This window comes from Narcine bancroftii, chromosome 3, assembly GCF_036971445.1.
Source record: "Narcine bancroftii isolate sNarBan1 chromosome 3, sNarBan1.hap1, whole genome shotgun sequence".
Lineage (NCBI taxonomy): Eukaryota > Metazoa > Chordata > Chondrichthyes > Torpediniformes > Narcinidae > Narcine > Narcine bancroftii.
In genome coordinates, this window is record NC_091471.1 from 73,349,880 (window position 1) to 73,372,397 (window position 22,518).

The following is a 22,518-nucleotide window of genomic DNA, read 5'->3' on the forward strand; positions in this document are numbered from 1 at the left end:
GCAATCTATGTAATAATCATACATCTTATCCATTTTTTGCTTCTGAAATTTAGTAAATGCCCCCCTCTTATCCCGAACCAACTTCCTAATTTTTCCAGAAAACCATGTTTCTCTTAAACTTTTGGCCTTGTCTTTCGATCTGACTGGCACATAAAGATCCTGTACTCTCGATATCTCTTCTTTAAATACCCTCCAAATCTGTTCTATATCATTTTCATGAATTTTACAGATCACTGGTCAGTGAGCAGTGTAAATTTCCTGCCGGCCAGGTAGTGCCTCTAGTGCTTGATAGTCTTCACAATGGCTTGAGCCTCTTTCTCCACAAATGTGTTTCGGAGCTTGTGGCCTTGTAGGGTGTGGGAAAAGAAAGCAACCGGCCTGCCCATTTGGTTAAGGGTTGCAGCTAGAGCTACGTTGGAGACATCGCTCTCCACCTGGAGTGGTGTGTTTTCGTCCACCACATGCAAGGCGGCCTTAGCGATATAGCTCCTGAGGTAGCTAAAAGCCACCTGGGCTTTGGCTGATAATGGAAAGGAAGTGCATTTTAAAAGGGGGAAGACCTTGTCAGCGTAATGAGGTACCCACTAGATGTAGTATGAGAAGAAGCCCAGGCACCTCCTTTAAACGTTCACGGTCCTTGGGATCAGGAGGTCTAAGAGGGGATGCATACACTCAGGGTCTGGGCCAATGACACCATTTTCCACCACATAACCGAGGATAGCTAGACATTTAGTCCTGAACACACACTTACTGACATTGTATGTGGGGTTCAAGGATTTGGCTGTGTGGAGAAACTTCTGAAGATTGGCGTCGTGGTCCTCCAGATTGAGTCTAAAAATGGTGACATTGTCGAGATAAGGGAAGGTAGCCCTTAACTCGTACTTATCTAGCATTTCGTCCATCTGCTTCTGAAAGACTGAAACCCCATTCATAATACCGAAAGGGACCCTCAGGAACTGATAAAACAGTCCACAGTTGAATGCTATGTAGGAACAGTCCTCGAAATGGATCGGTAGATGGTGATTTCCAGCTTTCTGGTCAATGGTCAAATAGACCCAGTACTGCGCAATTTCATTCACCTTGTCCAAGATTCGGGGGAGGGGGTGTGCATCCAGGAGTGTGAAGTGATTAATAATTTAGCTATAGTCAATCACTAGCCTGGGCTTTTCTCCTCCTCTCATTACTACCACCTGGGATCTCCACGGGCTGTTGCTAGGTTCAATTACTTTTTTCTTTAAGCAGCCACTGCATTTCAGCTCTAATAAATTCTCGGTCCTCTGCACTGTATCATCTGTCCTTTGTGGCTATCGGCTTACAGTCTGAGGAGTTAGGTTATGAAACAATAGGAGGGGGTTGATATTCAGTATGGAGAGACTGCATGTAGAGTCTGGCTTTTGGGACTTCCCGTTCTGCACTGTGATTGGGGAAAGTGGACCTGAGTACTCCATGGTCAAGCTTTTAAGGTGATACAGGAAGTCCAGGCCCAGCAATACAGAAGCACACAAATCCTCCAATACATACAATCAGAACTTACAAAATTCCCCCTCGCCCCTTTACAGTTAAGTGTTGCTATACCCTTGAATAATCACTGAATATGATTGTGATGCTAGATAAATACGGTAGCCATTGGGTAAACTTTTACTTTGTACTGCTGAGCAGTCACAGAATTTATAAAGCTGTCAGTTGAGCCAGTGTCTATTAAGCAATCTGTCAGATAACCATTTACCCTCACCTTCATCGTCGAGTTGTTCAGCTGGTGGGGTTTTGCCTGGTTGAGGACAACTGATGCTAGTACTCTGGAGGCTGCATTACTCTCCCTGTCGATGTTGTCTTGATTTGAGGGTTGGAAAGATAGCGTCGACCATGAGGAGTGGCAAAATGGCCACCGTTGCTTCACTTCTGGATTTCCTCGATGCTTCACTTCCGGTAGCGGTTCCCGCCATAAGGTGCAGCAAGATGGCGGTGGTGAGCAGCATGGAGAGGCAGGGACCCACACTTCTAAGCTTGAGCATGGGGCGCACAACGGTTCAGGAGTCACGCACATGGTTGCCTTCCTGGGGTTCCCCTTGGCCTTACAGACTTTCACCCAATGTTCCCTCTTACCACATCATGAACACACAGATTCCTTCGCGGGGCACCTGCTGCGGGGGTGTTTGGCCTGTCCACAGTAGCAGCATCCATGATTGTACGTGGCTGCAGTAGTCCATACCAGGGACGGCTGCACGCCACAGGCCTGGTCTTCCGAGAAGGTGCCACTTTTGTTAGAGAGATCGTCTGGTCCCAGTTGGGCCTGTTCACTCCTGCCACTAGTCTATCCAGGACTTGCTCTTCTTTTCTCACCTGGTTGAGACCACTTCATAGTGGCACTTTCTTGTCAGTATCTATAGTTCCAAAACATAGTCATCCAGCGATTCACCCTGTTGTTGCTAACGTTGAGAGAGTTGGTGTCTTGCCAGCTCATCATTCTGAGGCCTCATGTAGTGGGTCTTCAGGCCCTCAATGGCTGTCTCATACATTGCGCAGTCCCTGATGACTGCTTATCCCTTGGGACCCACTCGGGAGAGGAGGGACGATCTCTAGAGGCTGTCGGAGTGGAAGCTTCTTGGCTGGCCATTAGGTAAGACTGGAAGCACTCCAACCAGTAGAAAAATTCTTCTGGGGCCTCTGTGGACAGAGGGTCAACCTGGAGCATGCTTGGCTTCAATAGGGCTTCCATCCCATTTCCAAAGGTAAGCTAATAAAATTGTAACGTGATTGATAATACTCAGAGACTTGAATGGAGCACAAACAGGCTTTTATTAGCTTACAATTAATGGCCAGTATCTACAATGGTCGTCATGTAAATTGGAGGTAAGGCAGGAAAACAGGATTTATATTGGGACCAATGCGGGCAGAGCCAAGAGGAGGGGCCGGACTTCTATTCTACCCATAGACAGTGAATTCCAGTTCACTGCACTGTGTGAATGAACAATATTCAAAGACTTCAAAATGGTAGCTGCTATAGTTAGATACCTGGATCCAATCATATCAGGCAACATGAGACTGCCTGAGATTTTCCTGCCCAAAACCATACAGGTTTGGTCTGGGTGGATTACCTACCCTAGGGCATACTTGTCTCGATTGCTAATGGCTTTGGACAGGATGTTGTAGTCAATGTTTAACAATGATAGGGGTCTCTGATTCCTGATATCCTCTTTCTCTCCCTTCTCTTTGAAGATGAGGGTGATATGCCCCTCCTGATGGAGTCTGACATGCTGCATGCTAGGAGAATAATCTTGTATACTTCCAGCAGGTCCAGGCCCACTCAATCCCACAGAGCTGTGTCACAGGCAGCATAGTTGGTTTAGCGGTTAGCGCAACACCTTTAAAGTGCCAGCAATCAAGATTGGGGTTTGAATCCCATGCTGTCTTTAAGGAGTTGTATGTGTCTCCCCATGTCTGTGTGGGTTTTCCACGGATACTCTAGTTTCTCCCACCATTCAAAACATAACAGGGTTGTAGGTTAATTTGGTGTAAACTGGGGGCACAGACTTGTGGGATGAAATGGTCAGTTACAGTGTTGTATATCTAAATTTAAATAAAAAAGCCATTGTTTTGGGGAGTTTTACTTGACCTAAAGGAATGGATCTTGTCCATCAGCTCTCCCAAGGTAATTGACTGGTCCAGACAGTCATCTAAGAATAGCCATTAATGAGTAACATCCAAAAATTGAGTAGATTAAAATTATGTTTGAGTCAAAGGGTCAACTTAAAGGCTTATCCCAGCTTACATACTCCATTTAAAAACTAAGGATTGATCATTTTTTTTTTGCAATATCAATTCAATATAACTTCACTTGTTACTTTTAGGACAAGACACCAAATTGATGCAGAATAGTGGATTGTCAACTCTTAAACGAACTAATATAGATCGCCTCATGAATATCCTCGTGTTGTGGGTAAGTATAGGTCTAACCAATATACTATGAAAGTATTATATATTTGAAAGATCTGAATTGGATTCTCAGAAGATTAATTACTATAATATTAAAAGAGCATTTATATCTTGTAGATGCAAATATATGATAGTTACATGGCAGCAGATGTTTTACTAGCTGCAATTTTTATCATAATGTTTAACATACTGTTTTACTTAATGCAATTTTCCTGTGGCATGCACTCAAAAGTTATGTAATGTTATTTAGCGACTGCATTATTGAACAGTATTTGAAATTTCACTGATAACGAGAATCATTCTGGCCTACACCTTAATGTTTATAACATAAGACTTGGGCTAATATTGTTCAATTCTTTGAACTGATCATCCAGGAAAAGTAAAAACTCAGTTATCACTCTTCTTGACCTTGGATAGTATTTGTTCACCACCAGCAATACCCTTGGCATTTTCTGGACATTAAAGCTATATCAAAACTGTTGTGAGGAATACAGGGGTAGAGATTGGATGTTCTCCAATAAGTATCTCCTGAACCTTCAAAGATTTCTGATTCCTAGACTCAAATTAGGAATGGGATGGAATCTATACCATTCACCTAAAAAGATACAGCTGTAACAATACTCAAGTGTCTTGGTACCATCAGAACATAATGATTTTTCAATTGATGCAACAAATTTTTGGATGGAATATTCAATATCTCTGCTACCAGTGTATGTACCCAAGGTATATATGCCATATGATACATACAATAACATTGCAAGGTTCCTTTGATAGACCTTCCAAAGCCTAAATTACAAACTGTTCTAAGTTTGAAAGAGATCACCACTTTTTCATTAATGCTGGATCATTATGCCAGATTCCTCCATCACAGATCATGCATATCTCCTGTCGTTTAACCAGAACAGACCCAGTAGAAAGGTCATCACAGCAGTATGTAGGTGTGAGGGAATAGTTTTGAAGTCCCAGACTTCAACTCAAGATCTCATGAGGTTTCATGATATTTGGTCAGGAAAGGAAACCTGATTATCACCTATCTTCCTGATTCAGCTGATGACTCATTACTTTTCTACATCGAATAACATTTTGAAAAAAACACTGAAAGCAGCAAGTCCCTGGGTAGGGACTTCAGTGTTCATCACCAAAAGTGCTTGATAGCACTACTTGATAGCATTCCTGTAGGACACAGCTGCCAGGCTGAACATACCCATCTTTATCAGGAGGTAGTGAGTGAACTATGAGGGATAAACCTACTTCACCAATTTATTTGTACCAGGTGTATTTATTCACCTTAGCATTGGTAGAATTATGCATCTTCTATCATGTGTTGTGGCGCTATAATTATGCTAAACAAAATAGACTCAGAACTGATCTGGATATACAGTGTGCTCTATTAACAGCAGGAGAAATGTTTGGTACCATTGTCTATAACACAGCTTGGCGTACCTCTCATTGTACCATTACTAGGCAACCAACTCTGAATGAACTGTGAAGAAGGGTATGCCAGCTACAGCATCAGGCATAGCTAAATATAAATGCCAGCAGAGGTTTAAATGTGTACTAAATAATAAAAACAGTGCACAATGGACAGAAATAAGTTAACTCAACAGGTCAGAACATTGCTCTGCCATATTCTGTTTGGATAGCGATGGAGAATTAAATAACTAACAGGAGAAGAAGGCTCCCAAGATCATTACTATCTCAACAACGAAAGGTTCCAGCATTGAGTGCCAAAGGCAAGACAGAAATATTGACAACCATGTTCATTAAGAAGCAGTTAATCTTAGACTAATTGTGAAATCCCATTATCATTAAATTCAGCCTTCAATCATTCATTTCAGCCTACTCAGTGGTTTTCAAAGTTTTTCTTTCCATTCACATACCACCTTAAGTAATCCTATGGGCTTCCCAAACCTTTTTTGCTCACAGAACCTTTTTGGAGAGCACATGGAAATCTCGGAACCCCGACTCTTATTCAGGGAGCTCCGAGATTTCAGTTTTACTGTCAACTCTGCCAAATGCAAATTCATTAAGGAGGCTATTGACTTTCTCGGGCATCGAATCACATCCACCAGAGCAGCCCCATTGCCAAATAAAGTGGAAGCCATCCAGAACTTCCCAAGGCCCTCCACCATCAAAGGTCTGCAAGAGTTTCTGGGCATAGTGAACTTCTACCACCGTTTTGTTCCCATGGCTGCTAAGATATTATGCCCACTTTTCCTCTTGACAGGCAAGCAAAAACTGTCGATTTGGATACCCGAGAAAGAGACAGCATTCTGGGAAGCTAAGGAGGTGCTTGCAAAGGCAATCATGTTAGCATACTCATGCATGGATGCTCTGTTGGCACTGACAGTGGACGCCTCCAACACACCAGTAGGAACAGTCCTGGAACAGCGAGTCAATGGCCACTGGCAGCCACTTGCCTTTTTCAGCCACCAGCACCTTTGATTGGTAACTGGCCATGAAACACTTCCACCATTTCCTGGAGGGATGGCAGTTCATTACATTTTCTGACCACAAACCCCTCACTTTTGCCTCATTGAAAATCTCGGATCCATGGACAGTGAGACAAAAGTGACATCTGTCTTTCCTTTCAGAATTCACCTCCTCTGACATTCAACATGCGTCGGGGAAAGACAATGTCGCTGCAGATGTCCTCTCCAGATCTGAGATCAGCTCCATCACTGGGGGCCTGGACTTGAAAGCATTGGCCATGGCCCAGCAGGAAGATGTGGAGGTGCAAGCTTCCTGGACCACCATAACAGGACTCCAGCTGCAAGAAATCAAAATGGGCCCAGAGAGAACCACACTGCTCTGCAACGTTACCACATGCACGGGCCTGGCCCGTGCAAAAAATTTTTTGACCAGGTATACGGGTTGTTGCACCATTCGATATGGACAACAAGCTTATGGCATCCAAGTTTTTCTGGCGTGGATTAAAAAAATCAAATCTCCCAGTGGGCAAAGACCTGCCTATCTTGTCAAATAGCCAAGGTACACAAACCAAGAGCCAAGTGCAGGACTTTCCCCTGACCACCCAGAGGTTCCAACACATACACATTGATATTGTTGGACCACTGCCCATATCACACGGCCACAGATACATTCTCACCACGGTCGATCAATTCACCCGCTGGCCAAAAGCCACACCAACCAGAAGCCATAACAACCAAAACTGCACCAGGACTTTCCTATCTACTTGGGTGGCACGTTTTGGGGTACCAGTGCATATTACCTCCAACAGAGGTGCACAGTTTACTTTGGTACTGTGGGCCACCTTGTCACACCTCTATGGCACCCGACTCCATTTCAACATGGCCTATCAATCGACTACTGGAGCGTTTTCACTGTCACCTAAAACAGGCCTGACTCACAAGACCACAGTGGCTGGATGTGCTACCCTGGGTGATACTGGGGATATGGATCACTCCAAAAGTGGACTTGCAAGCTTCATCAGCTGAGCTGGTTTACAGCATGCCCCTGTTGGTGCCAGCCGACATTCCACCATCGCCCGGCAGTACCGACTCCATAGCATCGAATGAGCTTCAGCGCTTGCGCCAGCAACTAGTGGCCCTAATTCCAGCCACAAAACATGGCTCAGCACCAACGCACATATCAGTGGACCTCGACTTAGCGGACTTTATGTTTGTCCGCTGCCTGACACGGAACACAGCTACAGCATCCTAACATCGGACCGTACAAATTGCTGATAAATAATGGACCCACACTGCTCTTGGACATTGGGGAAAACTTTATACCAGGGACTGACTCAAAACAGCTCATGTGAACACAGCAGAGCCAGTGCCTTTTCCACCTCCGCATCGCCATGGTTGCATCCCCCCAAACAACTCAAGACTCAGACTACTGTTCTGGGTGACGATTCTGGGGAGGTTACTGTAGCGGCAGCCGAAGGAAGGGACCTCATGCTCATGATTCTGTCCAACCACGCGTTCTGGGAGTCCGCGCTAAGATGGCACTGCACCCCCTTCATCTCGGGGATGAAATCAGCAGACTGGGGAATGCGTTGGGAGTGTCGTGATGTTACTTCCAGTTTCAGGATGGCTGAACCGGAAGTGTCATAAAAGTTGCCTGTAAAACTGATTAAAGCAGTTTTTTTGCTGACCACAACTTGAGTCAAACGTTTTTCTTTTAGCTCTGCCCTTAAGGCGCCATACCCACCACCATTTTAATCAGCATAATGAATGAAGTGCATGCTGTTTACTGCTGCCTTCAAATTAACACTGATATTTTAATCATTTTTTTGTTCTGTGTTTGCAGATTTTTGGTTTACTTGCTTTCATGTGCACAGTACTGGCAATTGGTAATGGTATCTGGGAATCTCATAAAGGATACTATTTTCAGGTCTATTTGCCTTGGGATCAGAATATTACAAATTCTTCCTTCTCAGGATTTCTTGCATTCTGGTCATATGTGATCATTCTGAACACTGTTGTTCCAATATCCTTATATGTAAGGTAGGTGCTTTTATTTCCATGAATTTAAAAATAAAGTTTATCGGCACAGTTTACCTAGTACAGTGAGAAGGGGTCTTCCACAAGAAGTCATGAAAGTCATCTCTAACATATACAGCCATACAAAGTAGAGGAGCAAGAATTGCTGGTAAAAGTGGGCAATTACTTCAAAGGCCACAATCTATTTAAGGATTTTTGAGAGGACGCACAAGTTAAAAATGGGGAGGTAATCTGCATTCACATATAAATTAGTAGGCTTCATTTTGATGTTAATTTAATTTATAGAACCTCATGAAATTCTTCTATGCAGTTCACATAAGTAATACTTCTTGGTAACCTTAAAAAAATTCAATTTGACATGACATACATGACTTACACTTCATTAATACTAACCACATACTTCAAGTGAGCCTAATGTTTGAAAGTCTCATGTTATACCTAAAAAATGTAGTTGAATAACAAGACTATTTAAAGCAATACATAATTGAAAATTATTTCTCTTGGGTCATCTCCTCATACTCTGAAAATATTACAAAACGATTTCTTGCCTGTCCCGCATCGGACTTGTCAGCCACAAACGAGTCTGCAGCTGACGTGGACTTTTTACCCCCTCCATAAATCTTCGTCCGCGAAGCCAAGCCAAAGAAGATCTTGAAAACATGACCTGCATTCACAAAGGATAAAAGATGAGCATGTACAAATATCACTAAGTTAGTAAACAATGTTCAGTCACAGGTAATTAATATTCAAGGAGTAATACACGAAAGCTGCAGGTGTCATGATTGAAGTAAAAGCATAATGCTGGAGAAACTCTGCGGGTCAAAGAACAAACTTTATATGGCAAAGAAAGATTCATAACCTATGTTTCAGGTCTGAGCCCTTCAACAAGGTATGAGCAAAATGTAGGCAAGTAATAATTTGATCTTCCATTTTTCCTTCCAAAGTGAATAATCTCACATTTACTCCATTTGCCAGACCCTTGCTCACACACTTAACCTGTCTATAGCTCTCTGCAGAATCTCCATGTTCTATGCACAATTTGCTTTTCCACTCAATTTAGTGTCATTAGCAAATTTCGATATACAACGCTCAGTCCCCTCTTCCAGATCTTTAAAGGCCCAGTACTGACCCCAGTAGGCCACTGCTCACTACTGATTGCCAACTGGAAAAACATCCATGTATCTCAACTCTCTGGTTTCTATTGGTTAACCAATCCTCTATCCATCCTAATACATTACCCCCACTTCTTTGTATCCTTATCTTATGGATAAGCTTTTTATGTGTCACCTTATTGAATACCTTCTGGAAATTTAAGTAAATATTGTCCACCTGTCCCCTCTATCTACTGCACTCAATATATCCTCAAATAATTCCAATAGGTTTGTCAAACAAGATCTGCTTCTGCAGAATTCATGCTGTATCTGCCTGATGGTTCCAATCCATTCCAGATGCTTCCCTATTTTTTCTTTACTGATGACTTCAAGCATTTTCCCAACTACAAATGCTAAACTAATTGGCCTATATTACCTGCCTTTTTTCCTTCCAATCCACCAGGATCTGCCCAGAGTCCAGAGAATTTTGGTAATTTGTCACCAAAGCATCAACTATAATTTCAGTACCATGGAATGCATTCCATCAGGATGAGGGGACTTATCTATCTTTAGGCCCACAAATTTGCTAAGCACCTCTTCTTTAGGAATCACTATTGTATCCAGATCTTCACTTCCCATTGCAAACATAACATCTATTTCTCTTGCATTGTGGTTTTATTTTATTTTTAATTAATATCAAGTCTAGCACATAATCAGTTCTGAACAGTTTGATTGTCTAAATGTCATACTATATTAAATCAGCGTTTATTAAAGTTTATCAGTAGTTTGCTACTTTCCTTGTTGTTGGCTGGAATTATTCAGGTGTTTGTTCACAATGTGAGCTTTGTCATGGCAGTCAAGATTACAAGATGATTAATGTTGAAAATGGTTGATAAGCCCTGTTGAATTATACACGATCCTAATGTGATTTCATTCTTGTATCTACTTGTTTCTTAAATTATTCGGAGCTTTTTCTGGATGTTTATTCTAAATGTTGGGAGAAAATTTTGTTGTTGAAGCAGAATTTCTCAATAGTCAATGAGGTTACAGGTCATTATTGGAGTTTGGCTGCCTCACCACAAGTTAAATGGTTGTAGGTTAACTATACATTTTGCAGTTTTATCTATTTCCTTCCCCAAATATCTTTTAGTAAATTTAAAGATTCTTAACATTTAAAACACAATGCTTAACTAATGACATGATTGTAGGATGAAAGTCATCCACATGTAGTGTAGCTTTGATTATAGTTTTGGGTAACTAATTTGATAATGGTGTGTCAGTTCATGTATCGCACCACAACTCATTTTAAGGAAATTCAACAAAAATTGATGTGCATCATTAATCTCAATGATCTTTGTGGCCCTATCTTTCTTTATCAACTAGAATAAGGAATATGCTGGTATTGAGGGCAGGAAATTTATTCATAGGGGAAAAAAAATGATTTTTGATCCATCTCAATTGCACAGTCATTAGTTGAACCATTTTTAATTCTTTTAACAAATCATTATTTTTCTTTTCCAAATACATTAAATTATGAGCAATTCAAATAAATTTGAAAAAAAAATGGTTTATCACAATACTATGGATCTATCCATAGTAGAAAAAAATTAAGACTGTTAACCAAAGTGTATTACTATTTTAGCTTGAAATTAAATTATTTATATTTTAACAACATGATTGATTTTCCATGTCTTGTGCGTTTTCATCAGTATTGAATTCATACGCCTGGGCAGCAGCTTCTACATTGATTGGGATAGTAAAATGTATTATCCAAAGAAGGATATTCCTGCGGTAGCGCATACCACTACATTAACTGAGGAGCTTGGACAAATCCAGTATATATTCTCTGATAAGACGGGAACTCTGACACAGAATATTATGCTGTTTAGCAAATGTACAATCAATGGCAAATTATATGGTAAGGAAAATGCATTTTATATAGTTGCCTTGACAAAACACAGTGTAAGATTTCCTGATCATTTGCTGTAATTACTGGAAGATCTTTAGAATTCTCAATAATTTTTAGTCATCTTTTTTCTGTTTTTGTCACTTAAAGCTACAGGTGGACATCTCAGAAATGTTCTGCCCCAATAAGTGTCATTTGTTTTGTTTTACAAATTGAGCGTTGCTTTTATTAATCTAATTGTCATGTGAATGTAGTTAATCATTTGAAATAAATAGAGGTACAGGTATACCCTGCTTTACGAAACTAGAGCAATCTTATGGAACTTTTTGTAAGCCAAAATGGCATAAAGTGAAGAAGTGATTACCATTGATTTCTATGGAAAAATTTTATGAGCGTTCCCAGACCCAAAAAATAGCCTACAATTCATACCAAATAACACATAAAACCTAAAATAACACTAACATATAATAAAAGCAGGAATTATATGATAGCTACACAACCTATATAAAGTAGAAATAATGTATGTACAGTGTAGTTTCACTTACCAGAATTTGGAAGACAGCGCGTTTTGACAGTCCCGCTGGCCATCCTGTGACCATCCTGCCGACTGTCCTGTGACCGCCTCGCCGGCCATTCTGTGACCGCCCTGCTGGCTGCCCTGTGACCACCCTGCCGGTCACTCACTGACAGCCCCATTGGCCGCTCTGCACCAACTCCATCAAAATCCTTTTGTAAAAGCAAACACAGGTTTCTTCATAAAAGCAAATTTGCATAAAATGAGTATTCATAAAGTGGGGTATATCTGTATTCTAGGTACAAGCAGCAAGATAAAAAAAAATTAAACTTTTACTTGTGGTTTGAAGTTTTAGACAGACAGAGAAATTCATGATTCTTTTACTTTTCTCTTTTGTATTTAGGATCATTGAGAAAACAACTTCACACTGGATCCAATTGGATGCGTTAAAATAAAAGAATAATGTTTCATAAAAATTGTAATTCTGTTTGATTTTTAGCCTCCTTTTTGACAGAATGTTGGCAGTTTTGTATGGTACAGTCATACAAGCAAAGACAGTTCTTTGATTAGCTTACAAGGGTACCTATGACCATCATGTATCTTCACAATAAGTAATAATAGCCCATTCAATCATAGAACAATGTCAAATAAGCCTTGAAACAACTTCTGAAATACTAGCTCATCCGGGGTTTTCCCAGACAGTAATCAAGGCCAACTGACACAATGGTTAAAGTTATCAACAGTAGAATCTCTGGTCAAGATAAATTTCAAAGAGTTCTTTCATATATCTAAGTACAAAGTATGTACAAAATTGTGAACGTGAAAAGGACCTCCAAGGTTCCTTTAAAGTCACACTTCATTTTGATTTGCAAGCATATAACCAAATCTTAATCTTTGCTGGGTCAAAATCTTTGAATTCCCTGCTATAACATTATAAAATAATTTCACTACAAGCATTGTGGCAATTCAAAAGTAGAGATAGCTTTACCCCTCTCAAAGGAAATTAGCAATTGACAGGTATAAATAATGAATAAATAAAATAAAAATGTGTATGTCCCAAAAATGTTCAAGTTCATTATAATCTGATTGTACCAACGAAAAACCCAACAAAACATTATTCTCCTGTCCCTGGTATAAAAACATACAAATACACATACAGACATAATACAGATTAGACAAATGATACATATACAGTGCATCTATATAAATAAATATTGTTATATAAATATCTGTAGTAGTCTCAGAGGTTGTATTATTTGTTTAAAAAGACTAAGAATATTTGGAAGCATCAGTTAGAACCATAGAACACAATGGCACAGAAACAGGCCCATTTGGCCTTTCTAGTTGGTGTGGAATCATTTTTTTTTGCTGAGTCCCACTGACCTGCACCCAGTCCATAGCCCTCCATACCTCTCCCATCCATGTACCTCTCCAAATTCTTCTTATATGTTAAAATTGAGCCTGCATTCACCACCTCAGCTGTTAGCTCGATCCACACTCCAACCACTCTCTGTGTGAAGACGTTCCCCCTCATGTTCCCCTTACATTTTTCCCCTTTCACTCTTAATCCATGTCCTCTGGTTTGTATCTTGCCTACCCTCAGTGGAAAAAGCCTATCTACATTTACTCTGTCTATCTCCCTCATAATTTTAAATACTTCCATCAAATCTCCCTTCATTCTTCTATGCTCCTAACCTGTTTAATCTTTCCTTGTAACTCAGTTCCTGCAGTTAACGCAACATCCAGGTAAATCTTCTCTGTAATCTTTCTCTTATTGATATCCTTCTTGTAGTTAGGTGACCAAAATTGCACACAATACTCCAAATCTGATCTCATCAATATCTTATACAACTTTGCCATAACATCCCAGCTCCTATACTCAATACTTTGATTTATGAAGGCCAATATGCCAAAAGTTTTCTTTACAACCTTTCCACTGTGACACCACTTTCAGGGAATTATGTATCTGTATTTCAAGATCCTTCTATTCTAATGCACTCCTCTGTGCCCTACCATTTACCATGTATATCCTTTCTTGGCTTGTCCTTCCAAAAAGCAACACCTCACACTTGTCTGTGTTAAATTGCATCTGCCATTTTTCAGCTGATTTTTCCAATTGGTCCAGATCCCTCTGCAAGCTTTGAAAAGCTTTGAAAACTTTCTTTGCTGTCCACAACACCTCCAATCTTAGTCTGCAAACTTGTTGATCCAATTTACTACATTATCATCAAGAAACAACAATGGTCCCAGCACTGATCCCTGAAGTGCACGACAAATCACAGTCATTCAGTCTGAGAAGCAATCATCCACCACCACTCTCTGGCTTCTTCTGTCCAGCCATTGTTGAATCCAATTCACTACTTCACCATGTATACCTGGTGTCTGAACCTTCCTGATTAACCTCCCATGTGGAACTTTGTCAAAGACTTGCTAAAGTCCATGTAGACAACATCCACAGCCTTTCCTTCCTCAACTTTCCTGGTAACTTTTTTAAACTCTAGAATTGGTTAAACATGACCTACCATGCACAAAACCATTTTGACTAACCCTAGTCAGTGTCTGTCTATCCAAACAGTTGTATATCCAATCTCTCAGAACACCTTCCAGTTATTTACCTTCTACTGACATCAGGCTCACCGCCCTATAATTTACAGGGTTACTTTTGGAGTCTTTTTTAAATAACGAAACAACATGAGCTATCCTCCAATCCACGAGCACCATATCCATGGCTAAGGACATTTTAAATATTTATGTTAGTTTAGGAGTCCCAGTCAATATGTGGAAAATTAAAATCACATACTGCAGCTGTCAGCTATATCTGTCCAGATTAGCTCCTCAAATTCTCATGACCAATAATGCAACCCCATGAGTCTGGTCGTACCTTTCCCGTTCCTCAGCTCCATCCATATAGCCATATAGCCTGAGTAGACAAGCTCTGTGCTGTCCTGCCTGTGCACAGCTGTGAGAAATGCCATTCCTCCCCCTTTCATCCCCTCAATTCTATTGCATCTAACACAAGGGAAGCCTTGAGCTAGCTGCCAGTCCTGTCCCTCCTGCAACCAAGTTTCATCAGTGGCCACAATGTCATAATTCCACATGCTAATACACATCTGCCTTTCCGACAATACTCCTTGCATTAAAATAGCTGCTCCTTAGAAAATTTCCACCACATATAATTTGTTGATTTCTAACAGTGCATGAAATTTTCACATTATCTTTTCGCTCCTCCACTCCTCCATCTGCTCTGGCACTCTGGTTCCCATCCCCCTGCAAATCTAGTTTAAACCCACTGGAGCAGAACTAGCAAACCTTCCTGCAAGGATATTAGTCCCCCTCCAGTTCAGATGCAAACTGTCCTGTCAGAATAGATCCCACCTTTTTTGGAAGAGAGCCCATTGATCCATAAATCTGAAGCACCATGTGTTTAGCCACATGTTAAGCTGCATTATCTTCCTATTTCGAACCTCACTAGCACGTGGCATAGGAAGCAATCCTGAGATCACAACCCTGGAGTGGCTGTCTTTCAACCTTGTGCCTAACTCCCTGACCTCTCCTTGCAAGATTTCTCCTTTCCTACCCATGTCAATAGTCCTTAAATGGACCATGACATCTGGTTGCTCTCCCTCCCTCCTGAGAATGTCTTGAACTCAATCTGAGATATCTTGGACCCTGGCACCAGGGAGGCAACATTCCATCTGGGATAATCGATTTCTTCCACAGAAATCTCTCCCCTAACTATGGAATCCCCTATCACTACAGCTCATATCTTCTCCTCCACAGGACCAGACTCCATGCCAGAGACCTGATTGCCATGGCTTGAGCCTGGTAAGTCTTCCCCCCCCCCCCCCCACCCACCCACAGTATCCAAAATGGTATGCTTGTTATTGGGGGAATGGCCACAAGGATGCCCTGCACTGCTTGCTTGTTTCCTTTCCCTCTCCTGACTGTCACCCATCTGCCTGTTAGGTGTAATCGTGTCCCTGTAACTCTTGTCTATCACCTCCTCTGCCTCTTGAATGATCTGGAGTTCATCCAACGTCAGCTTGTCAGGAGCTGCAGCTCTGCATTTCTGGCAGATGAAGTCATCAGGGACACTGCTGGCTTCTGTGATGACCCACATTCTGCAAGAGGAGCATTCCCCTGCCTTGGCTGCCATTCCCACTGTTTATGACTAGAGTTCTACAAGAAATAATTTTAGGATTGGTGTACATCTTGATTCATAAGTCATAATAATATATAGTTCTTTCATTTGATGATTGCTTAAAACCTATTTGTCACTTCCTTTTAATTCTTGAAGTTCTGACCTCACTATTAGAACAGTATATTAATTGATATTTTTCTTGCTTAGTTAGAAAATTTAAATGCATATTTCAGAGTATTTATTCTCTCTCTCTCTCTCTAACAATCTAACATTGATGTAATGTGGAGAAAGAACTGAAAAACAGTTTTCTCCGGACTTCAGCTATCCTGCTGAGCTTTTTAATCCACATTTCTCTAATGTCTGATGATGAAGAAAATATAGGTTGTACAGAAATTAGTTGTGTATAGGATCTTGCACTGTTTTTTGTAAAATATTGGATTTGAAAATAACTTGACTTGAAGTTACCTCACTTTAAATATGAAGAAAGCATTTTTAAATGTCAATTAATATGTTTTCTCCAGGTCAGGAATACTGAATGATACTTGCCTGTCAATAGCATTGTCTAAGATCATTTGCGATTCTAGTGTAATATCCTAGTATCTGATGCAGTTGATGTTTCATCTTGTATTCATATGCATAAGTTCTTAGGCAACACATGGACGAAAGAAAAGGTTATATTCTTTAAAGTTCTTGTAAATAGCACATGAAGCATGCCATGAGGCTGCAGCCCCCATTACAGATCTTTCATACTGTATGTCAGCCCCCTGTTGGCAGCCAAGTCTAATCAAACAGTAAGGCATTGCTAGTTGCATTGCAACCATGATCACTATCATTATATCTCCCTTTCTTAAAACAAAAGTAGCTTACTTTTAACTAACATGTTTTCTTTGTATACTTCTGCAATTTTAACTTTAACATCAGGAACTTACATTTTCATTATTATCAACATTGTTAACATTTTTTAAACATGTTTTGTGTGTTCACATTTACATACATGAAAACTTGAAAAATGAATTAGATAACACTACTTCATTCTATAACAGGAGCCTTTAAATTTGCTCAGTGAGTCTCTTAGGAGGATTCGCTTGTCTTGAGAATTTCCTGATTGATTGTCCTGTAATCTGAGTCATTGCCTCAGATGATGTCTTCTCAGCTGTATATTCAGGTTGTTCAACAGTATCCATCTTTTCATCTACTGTGGCTGGACCCATTTGAAGATCTTGATGATTTCTTCGAAGAGCAGCTCCTTCATCTGTCGAATGGTGTATGATCTTGGTTGGACTTCACTAAGGACAGATCCCTTCTGAGTCCATTAGTCTGTTTTGTCTTTTTGCCTTACTTAGTCACCAATGTAGAGTTCCGGTAGGTTTTTTGTTCTTCTGTCAAAGTAATAGTTTTGCTTTTCTTTCTGTTGTTCTTTGATTTTCCTCACTTTCTCCCCCTCTTTTGTTTTTAAGAGGTTCTCCTGAATGGGTAGGTTTGATCTTAGACTATGTCCCATAAGGAGTTGTGCTGGTAACATACCACACTCCAGCGGCATTGTGCGGTGTACTAGCATGCTCTGGTAGAAGTCTGTTCCACTCTCTTTTGCCTTGTTCATCAGTCTTTTTACTGTCTGTACTGATTTTTCCACTAGACCATTGGACTGTGGAAAATGATGACTTGACATGGTGTGTACAAATTCCCACTCTTTGGCAAACTATTGGAACTTTAAATTGCAAAACTGGGGTCCATTGTCTGTGAAGACCTCACTTTCCATACCATGTCTAGAGAATATGGCTTTCATACCTGTTATTACAGCATCTGCAGTGATGGTGTTCAGTTTACACACCTCTGGATACAGGGAATAGTCTGTGATTACCAGATAATCCTTTGTTTGACATTTGAATAAGTCAGCGCCTACCTTCTGGTAAGGTCTGTATGGTGCAGGGTGTGGATTTAGTGGTTCTGCAGGATTGCTTGCTTGATATTTCCAGCATAATGTATAGTTTTACACTTCATTTGTTACATCATTGTTGATTCTTGGCCAGTACATCACCTCTCGTGCTCTTTTCTTACACTTTTCAATTCCCAGATGCCCTCTCTGGATCCTTTTTGGCATCTCTTTTCTCAGACTATTTGGGATAAAGATCTTGGTTCCTTGGTAGATGGTGTCTTCAACCACTGATAGTTTTGTCCAGTATTCTGAAACATCAGGTGAGCAGTCCTGCTTCATGTTGGGCCATCCATCCAAGATGTTTTTTTCTCAGTTGTCTCAGTGTTTCATCTTTGCTTGTCTCTGAATTATGAGCTCCATTGTTGCATTTGATGTGGGCAGTGCGCTTGTGATCATGTCCATGAAGGCATTCACATCTTCATCAATTTTGCTGTTTGCAGGTTCTCTCGTATCAACAGCTCTAGACAACGTGTCTGCTGTATACATTAGCTTATCCAGAGTGTACCCTACATACAGTGTATAGCATTGCAGCCTAATCATCATTTTTTGTATTCTAAGTGGACATTCATTTAATGGCTTATGGTCAGTCTCTACACTGATTGCTTGTCCTGACACAAACTGATGAAATTTTTCACAGGCGTATGTGACACTGAGCAGTTCATTTTCAATTTGAATGTATCGTGTCTCTGCATCTGTTATTGGGCATGATGCAGATGCAATAGGTTGCCAGTCATCATATTTTTGCAGATGAACTGCATCGAGCCCACAATGTGATGCATCTGATGATATCTTGATGTGTCTCACTGGGTCGTAAAACCTCAGAACTGGTTTCTCTGTGAGCAGTTTCTTTAGTTCCCTCCATGACTTTTCATGGTCATGATCCCACTCCCATTCAATGTTCTTTTCTGTTCATCTTCTCAATGGAGCCATCTTTTCTCAGAGGTTGGATATGAATTTCCCCATATAGTTGACCATTCCATTAAACTGCTGTACGTCCTTTTTACCTTGTGGCCTTGGTATGTTCCCAATGGCAGACACCTTTCTGGGATCTGGTCTGATGTCCTCACTGCCAATAATATCTCCTACAAATGTTAGTCTGTCACCCCAAGCTGGCATTTCTCTCTATTCAACCTCAGGTTTGCTTTCTTTGTTGCTTCCAGCACTTTCCTTAGTCTCTTATGCTCCATTCCCATGTTTCCCCATTCTATGATATCATCTATTGAGGTATCAACTTCATCCAGGTGCTCATAGATCATATGGATAGTTTTGTGATACACTTCAGGAGCTGAGGCAATTCTGAATGGTAACCTTCGGAATCTGTATCTGCCAAATGGACTATTGAACGTGCAGTTTTGGGTGTGCTTCATCCAACTTCAACTGCCAAAATCCTGACGATGCATCTAACTTCCTGAAAAGCTTTGCATTTTCAAACTGTGACATGATTTCTTTATGTGTCGGAAGCTTAAAGTGATCTCTCTTTATTGCTCTGTTTAGATCTCTTGGATCCAAGCAAATTTGAAGCTTTGATGAAGACATGAATGCCTTCATGGACAGGATCATTCTTTTTGTCCACAATGACGAGTGAACCCACCCACTCCCTTGGCTCATCTATCCTCTAAATCACGTTCAAGCTTTCCATCCTGTCCAACTCTGCTTTTAGTTGCTTTTGAAGCACAAATGGAACTTTTCTGCATGGATGTATTATCGGTGGCACATGTTTATCCACTCTGATCATGTGTTCTCCTGGAAGGCAGTCTAGACCCTGAAATAGGTCATTGTACTCCTTCATGAGTTCATCATAGACTGTCTCTCCTTCGCTTTCCATAACGAGGACTCTTTTTACCAGGTTCAGTTTTTCACAGGCTGTTAAACCTAGCATGGATGGCCTGTACATCCTTTGGTACCATGATGAATGCTAGCATGTGCTCTTTGTCCTTGTGTTTCACTTTAACCATGCATTCTCCTTGCACTGGTATGTTGGTACCTGAATAGTCTGTCACCTTCATTTTGTTCCAAACATCTTTGGTCTGGGTCTAATCTTCTTAAAATCAGTCTCTGATATTACATTAATTTGTGCTCCAGTATCCAATTTAACTGAAATGTATATGTCATTCACTTTCAATCTCAACATCCAGTCTCTGTTTTCTTTCTTGTTTTCAGTCACAACATCTACATAGAATTCCTCTATCTCCCTTTCATCTACTGTATGAACCTTGCTTTGTTGCACTTGGCTCCAACAGCAACAGGAATAATGGTTGCTTTTGTTGTACGTATAGCATGTTTTACCATATGCTGGACACTTTTTTGGTAGGTGTTGTGTACCGCATCGACGACATGGTTTTTGATTGTCCCTTTCATTTTTGTTCACTGGTCACACCTCTCTTTCCACTTTAGTGGGCTTTTTGTTAAAGGGTTTATGTCTGTTCTTGCTCACTACATCCAAGTTGCAGCTAGTTTCACTGAACAGCACTTTTGCTTGCATTTTTACAGTTTATGCAGCTCTACAGAGGGCTATGGCTTTTTCCAGGTCTAGATTTGGTCTCTTAGCAGTCTTTCCCTTAGTATCTGGAATACCACACACAAGTTTGTCTTTTATCAAGGAGTCAGTCAGTCCACCAAATTCACACATTTTACTTCTGTTTCTCAATTCAGTCATATACTGATCATTACTTATATGCATTTTCTGTACACGTGAAAAATTTGTGCCTCTCAAACGTCATGTTATGTTTAGGTATTCAATATGCCAGAAACTGTTCCATTATTTTTTCCAGTTTCATTTTGTCTCCTACAGCAGCAAATGTGAAGTCATTATACACCTCCAGGCCTTCATCACCCACGACATGGAAGAAAACTGATGTTTTCACTTTATCACTTTTCTTGTCAGCTCTGACTGCCACTAAATACAATCCAAAATGCTGTTTAAATCTGTTCCAATTTTCAGCCACATTACCTGTCAGCTGAAGTTTCGCTGGTGGATGTAATCATTCCAGTTTTCATTGTTAGCTTCTCTTCACTGATCAGTTGTCGACTTTAGATTTTCCTTTTAAAGTATTTCCTTCTAATTTCCTTCATCCCACTTCTAATACCATGTTTAATCTTGTATTCATATGTGTGAGTACACGTGGATGAAGGAAAAGGTTCTTTACTTTAAAGTTGTTGTAAACAGCACGAGGCATACGATGAGGCTGCAGCCCCCATTACAGATCTTTCATACTGTGTGTCAGCCCCCTGCTGGCAGGCAAGTCTCATCAAACAGTAAGGCATTGCTAGTTGCATTGCAACCATGATCACTATCATTAGAGTTGACTGTTCATATTAATCTTCAACGGCTTTTAAGCAGAATGGCCTCACTGAGTCTAAATATTTTAAATAAGAATCACAATCAGAATTTATTGTCATGAACATGTGTCATGAATTTCATTATTTTGCAGTAGCATTATTGTGTATTACAGATACCAAAATTGCTATAATATAATTTTATTTAAAAATAAATAAATTAGTGCAAAAGAAGAGAAAATGTTCTGGTTCATTGTCCATTCAGAAATCTGAGGGCAATGGGGAAGAAGCTGTTTTTGTACCATTTGGTGTTCGTCTTCGGGCTCCTGTTCCTCCTTCCTGATGGTAGCAGTGAGAAAAGGTCATGGCCTGGGTGGTGAAAGTCCTTGATGATAGAGACTGCTTTCTTGAGACATTGCCTCTTGTAAATGTCCTTAATGGAGTGAAGATTGTAATGGATCTGTGTTAATATTAATCCTTAGTTTAATGTTAAAACTATATTTTATTTAGATATGGTTAATAAGTTAGTTTTGGGTGGTTACAGGGGCACAAAGACAACACATTAGCATTTTAAAAACACATGGTTCTTTGAGATAGAAGGCAGAAGCCAGTTTGAGATGAAAATGGCTGCTGATTGAAATTGGAGTCAGAAGATGAAAAGATTTATGATGGTTTTTGAGATACTGAAAACAATAGGTGCAATTTTAGAAGCACCTATATAAATGCATCGTGTTATATGGCGAGCTCTCCACTGTCCACCGTGACAGAGGTGCACCAAAGAAAAGGTACAAGGACTGCCTAAAGAAATCTCTTGGTGCCTGCCACATTGACCACCGCCAGTGGGCTGATATCGCCTCAAACCGTGCATCTTGGCGCCTCACAGTTTGGCGGGCAGCAACCTCCTTTGAAGAAGACCGCAGAGCCTACCTCACTGACAAAAGGCAAAGGAGGAAAAACCCAACACCCAACCCCAACCCACCAATTTTCCCCTGCAACCGCTGCAATCGTGTCTGCCTGTCCCGCATCGGACTTGTCAGCCACAAACGAGCCTGCAGCTGACGTGGACTTTTTACCCCCTCCATAAATCTTCGTCCGCGAAGCCAAGCCAAAGACATATAAATGCATGGTCATTTTAGCTCTGAGGAGACCATACTTCACAAAGGCATAAATGGACTTAAATGCTTTTAACACTTTTGTGTCAAAAGACCTTATGAACTTCAAAGACAGAAATAATGTGACATGAGAGATTTGC

The 22,518-nt window shown here is 40.6% G+C and overlaps 1 protein-coding gene across 4 annotated transcripts in view; it reads left to right on the forward strand.

The window, feature by feature from the left end:
• The window catches only part of atp8b5b (ATPase phospholipid transporting 8B5b), a 210,306-nt gene that overhangs the window by 92,408 nt on the left and 95,380 nt on the right, over positions 1 to 22,518 (forward strand). For all 4 annotated transcript variants that reach the window (XM_069924290.1, XM_069924291.1, XM_069924292.1 and 1 more), the window contains 3 exons: positions 3,849 to 3,937; positions 8,209 to 8,405; positions 11,203 to 11,411. In XM_069924290.1, coding sequence (XP_069780391.1) covers positions 3,849 to 3,937; positions 8,209 to 8,405; positions 11,203 to 11,411 — 495 coding nt within the window. The remainder of the gene's footprint in view (positions 1 to 3,848; positions 3,938 to 8,208; positions 8,406 to 11,202; positions 11,412 to 22,518) is intronic.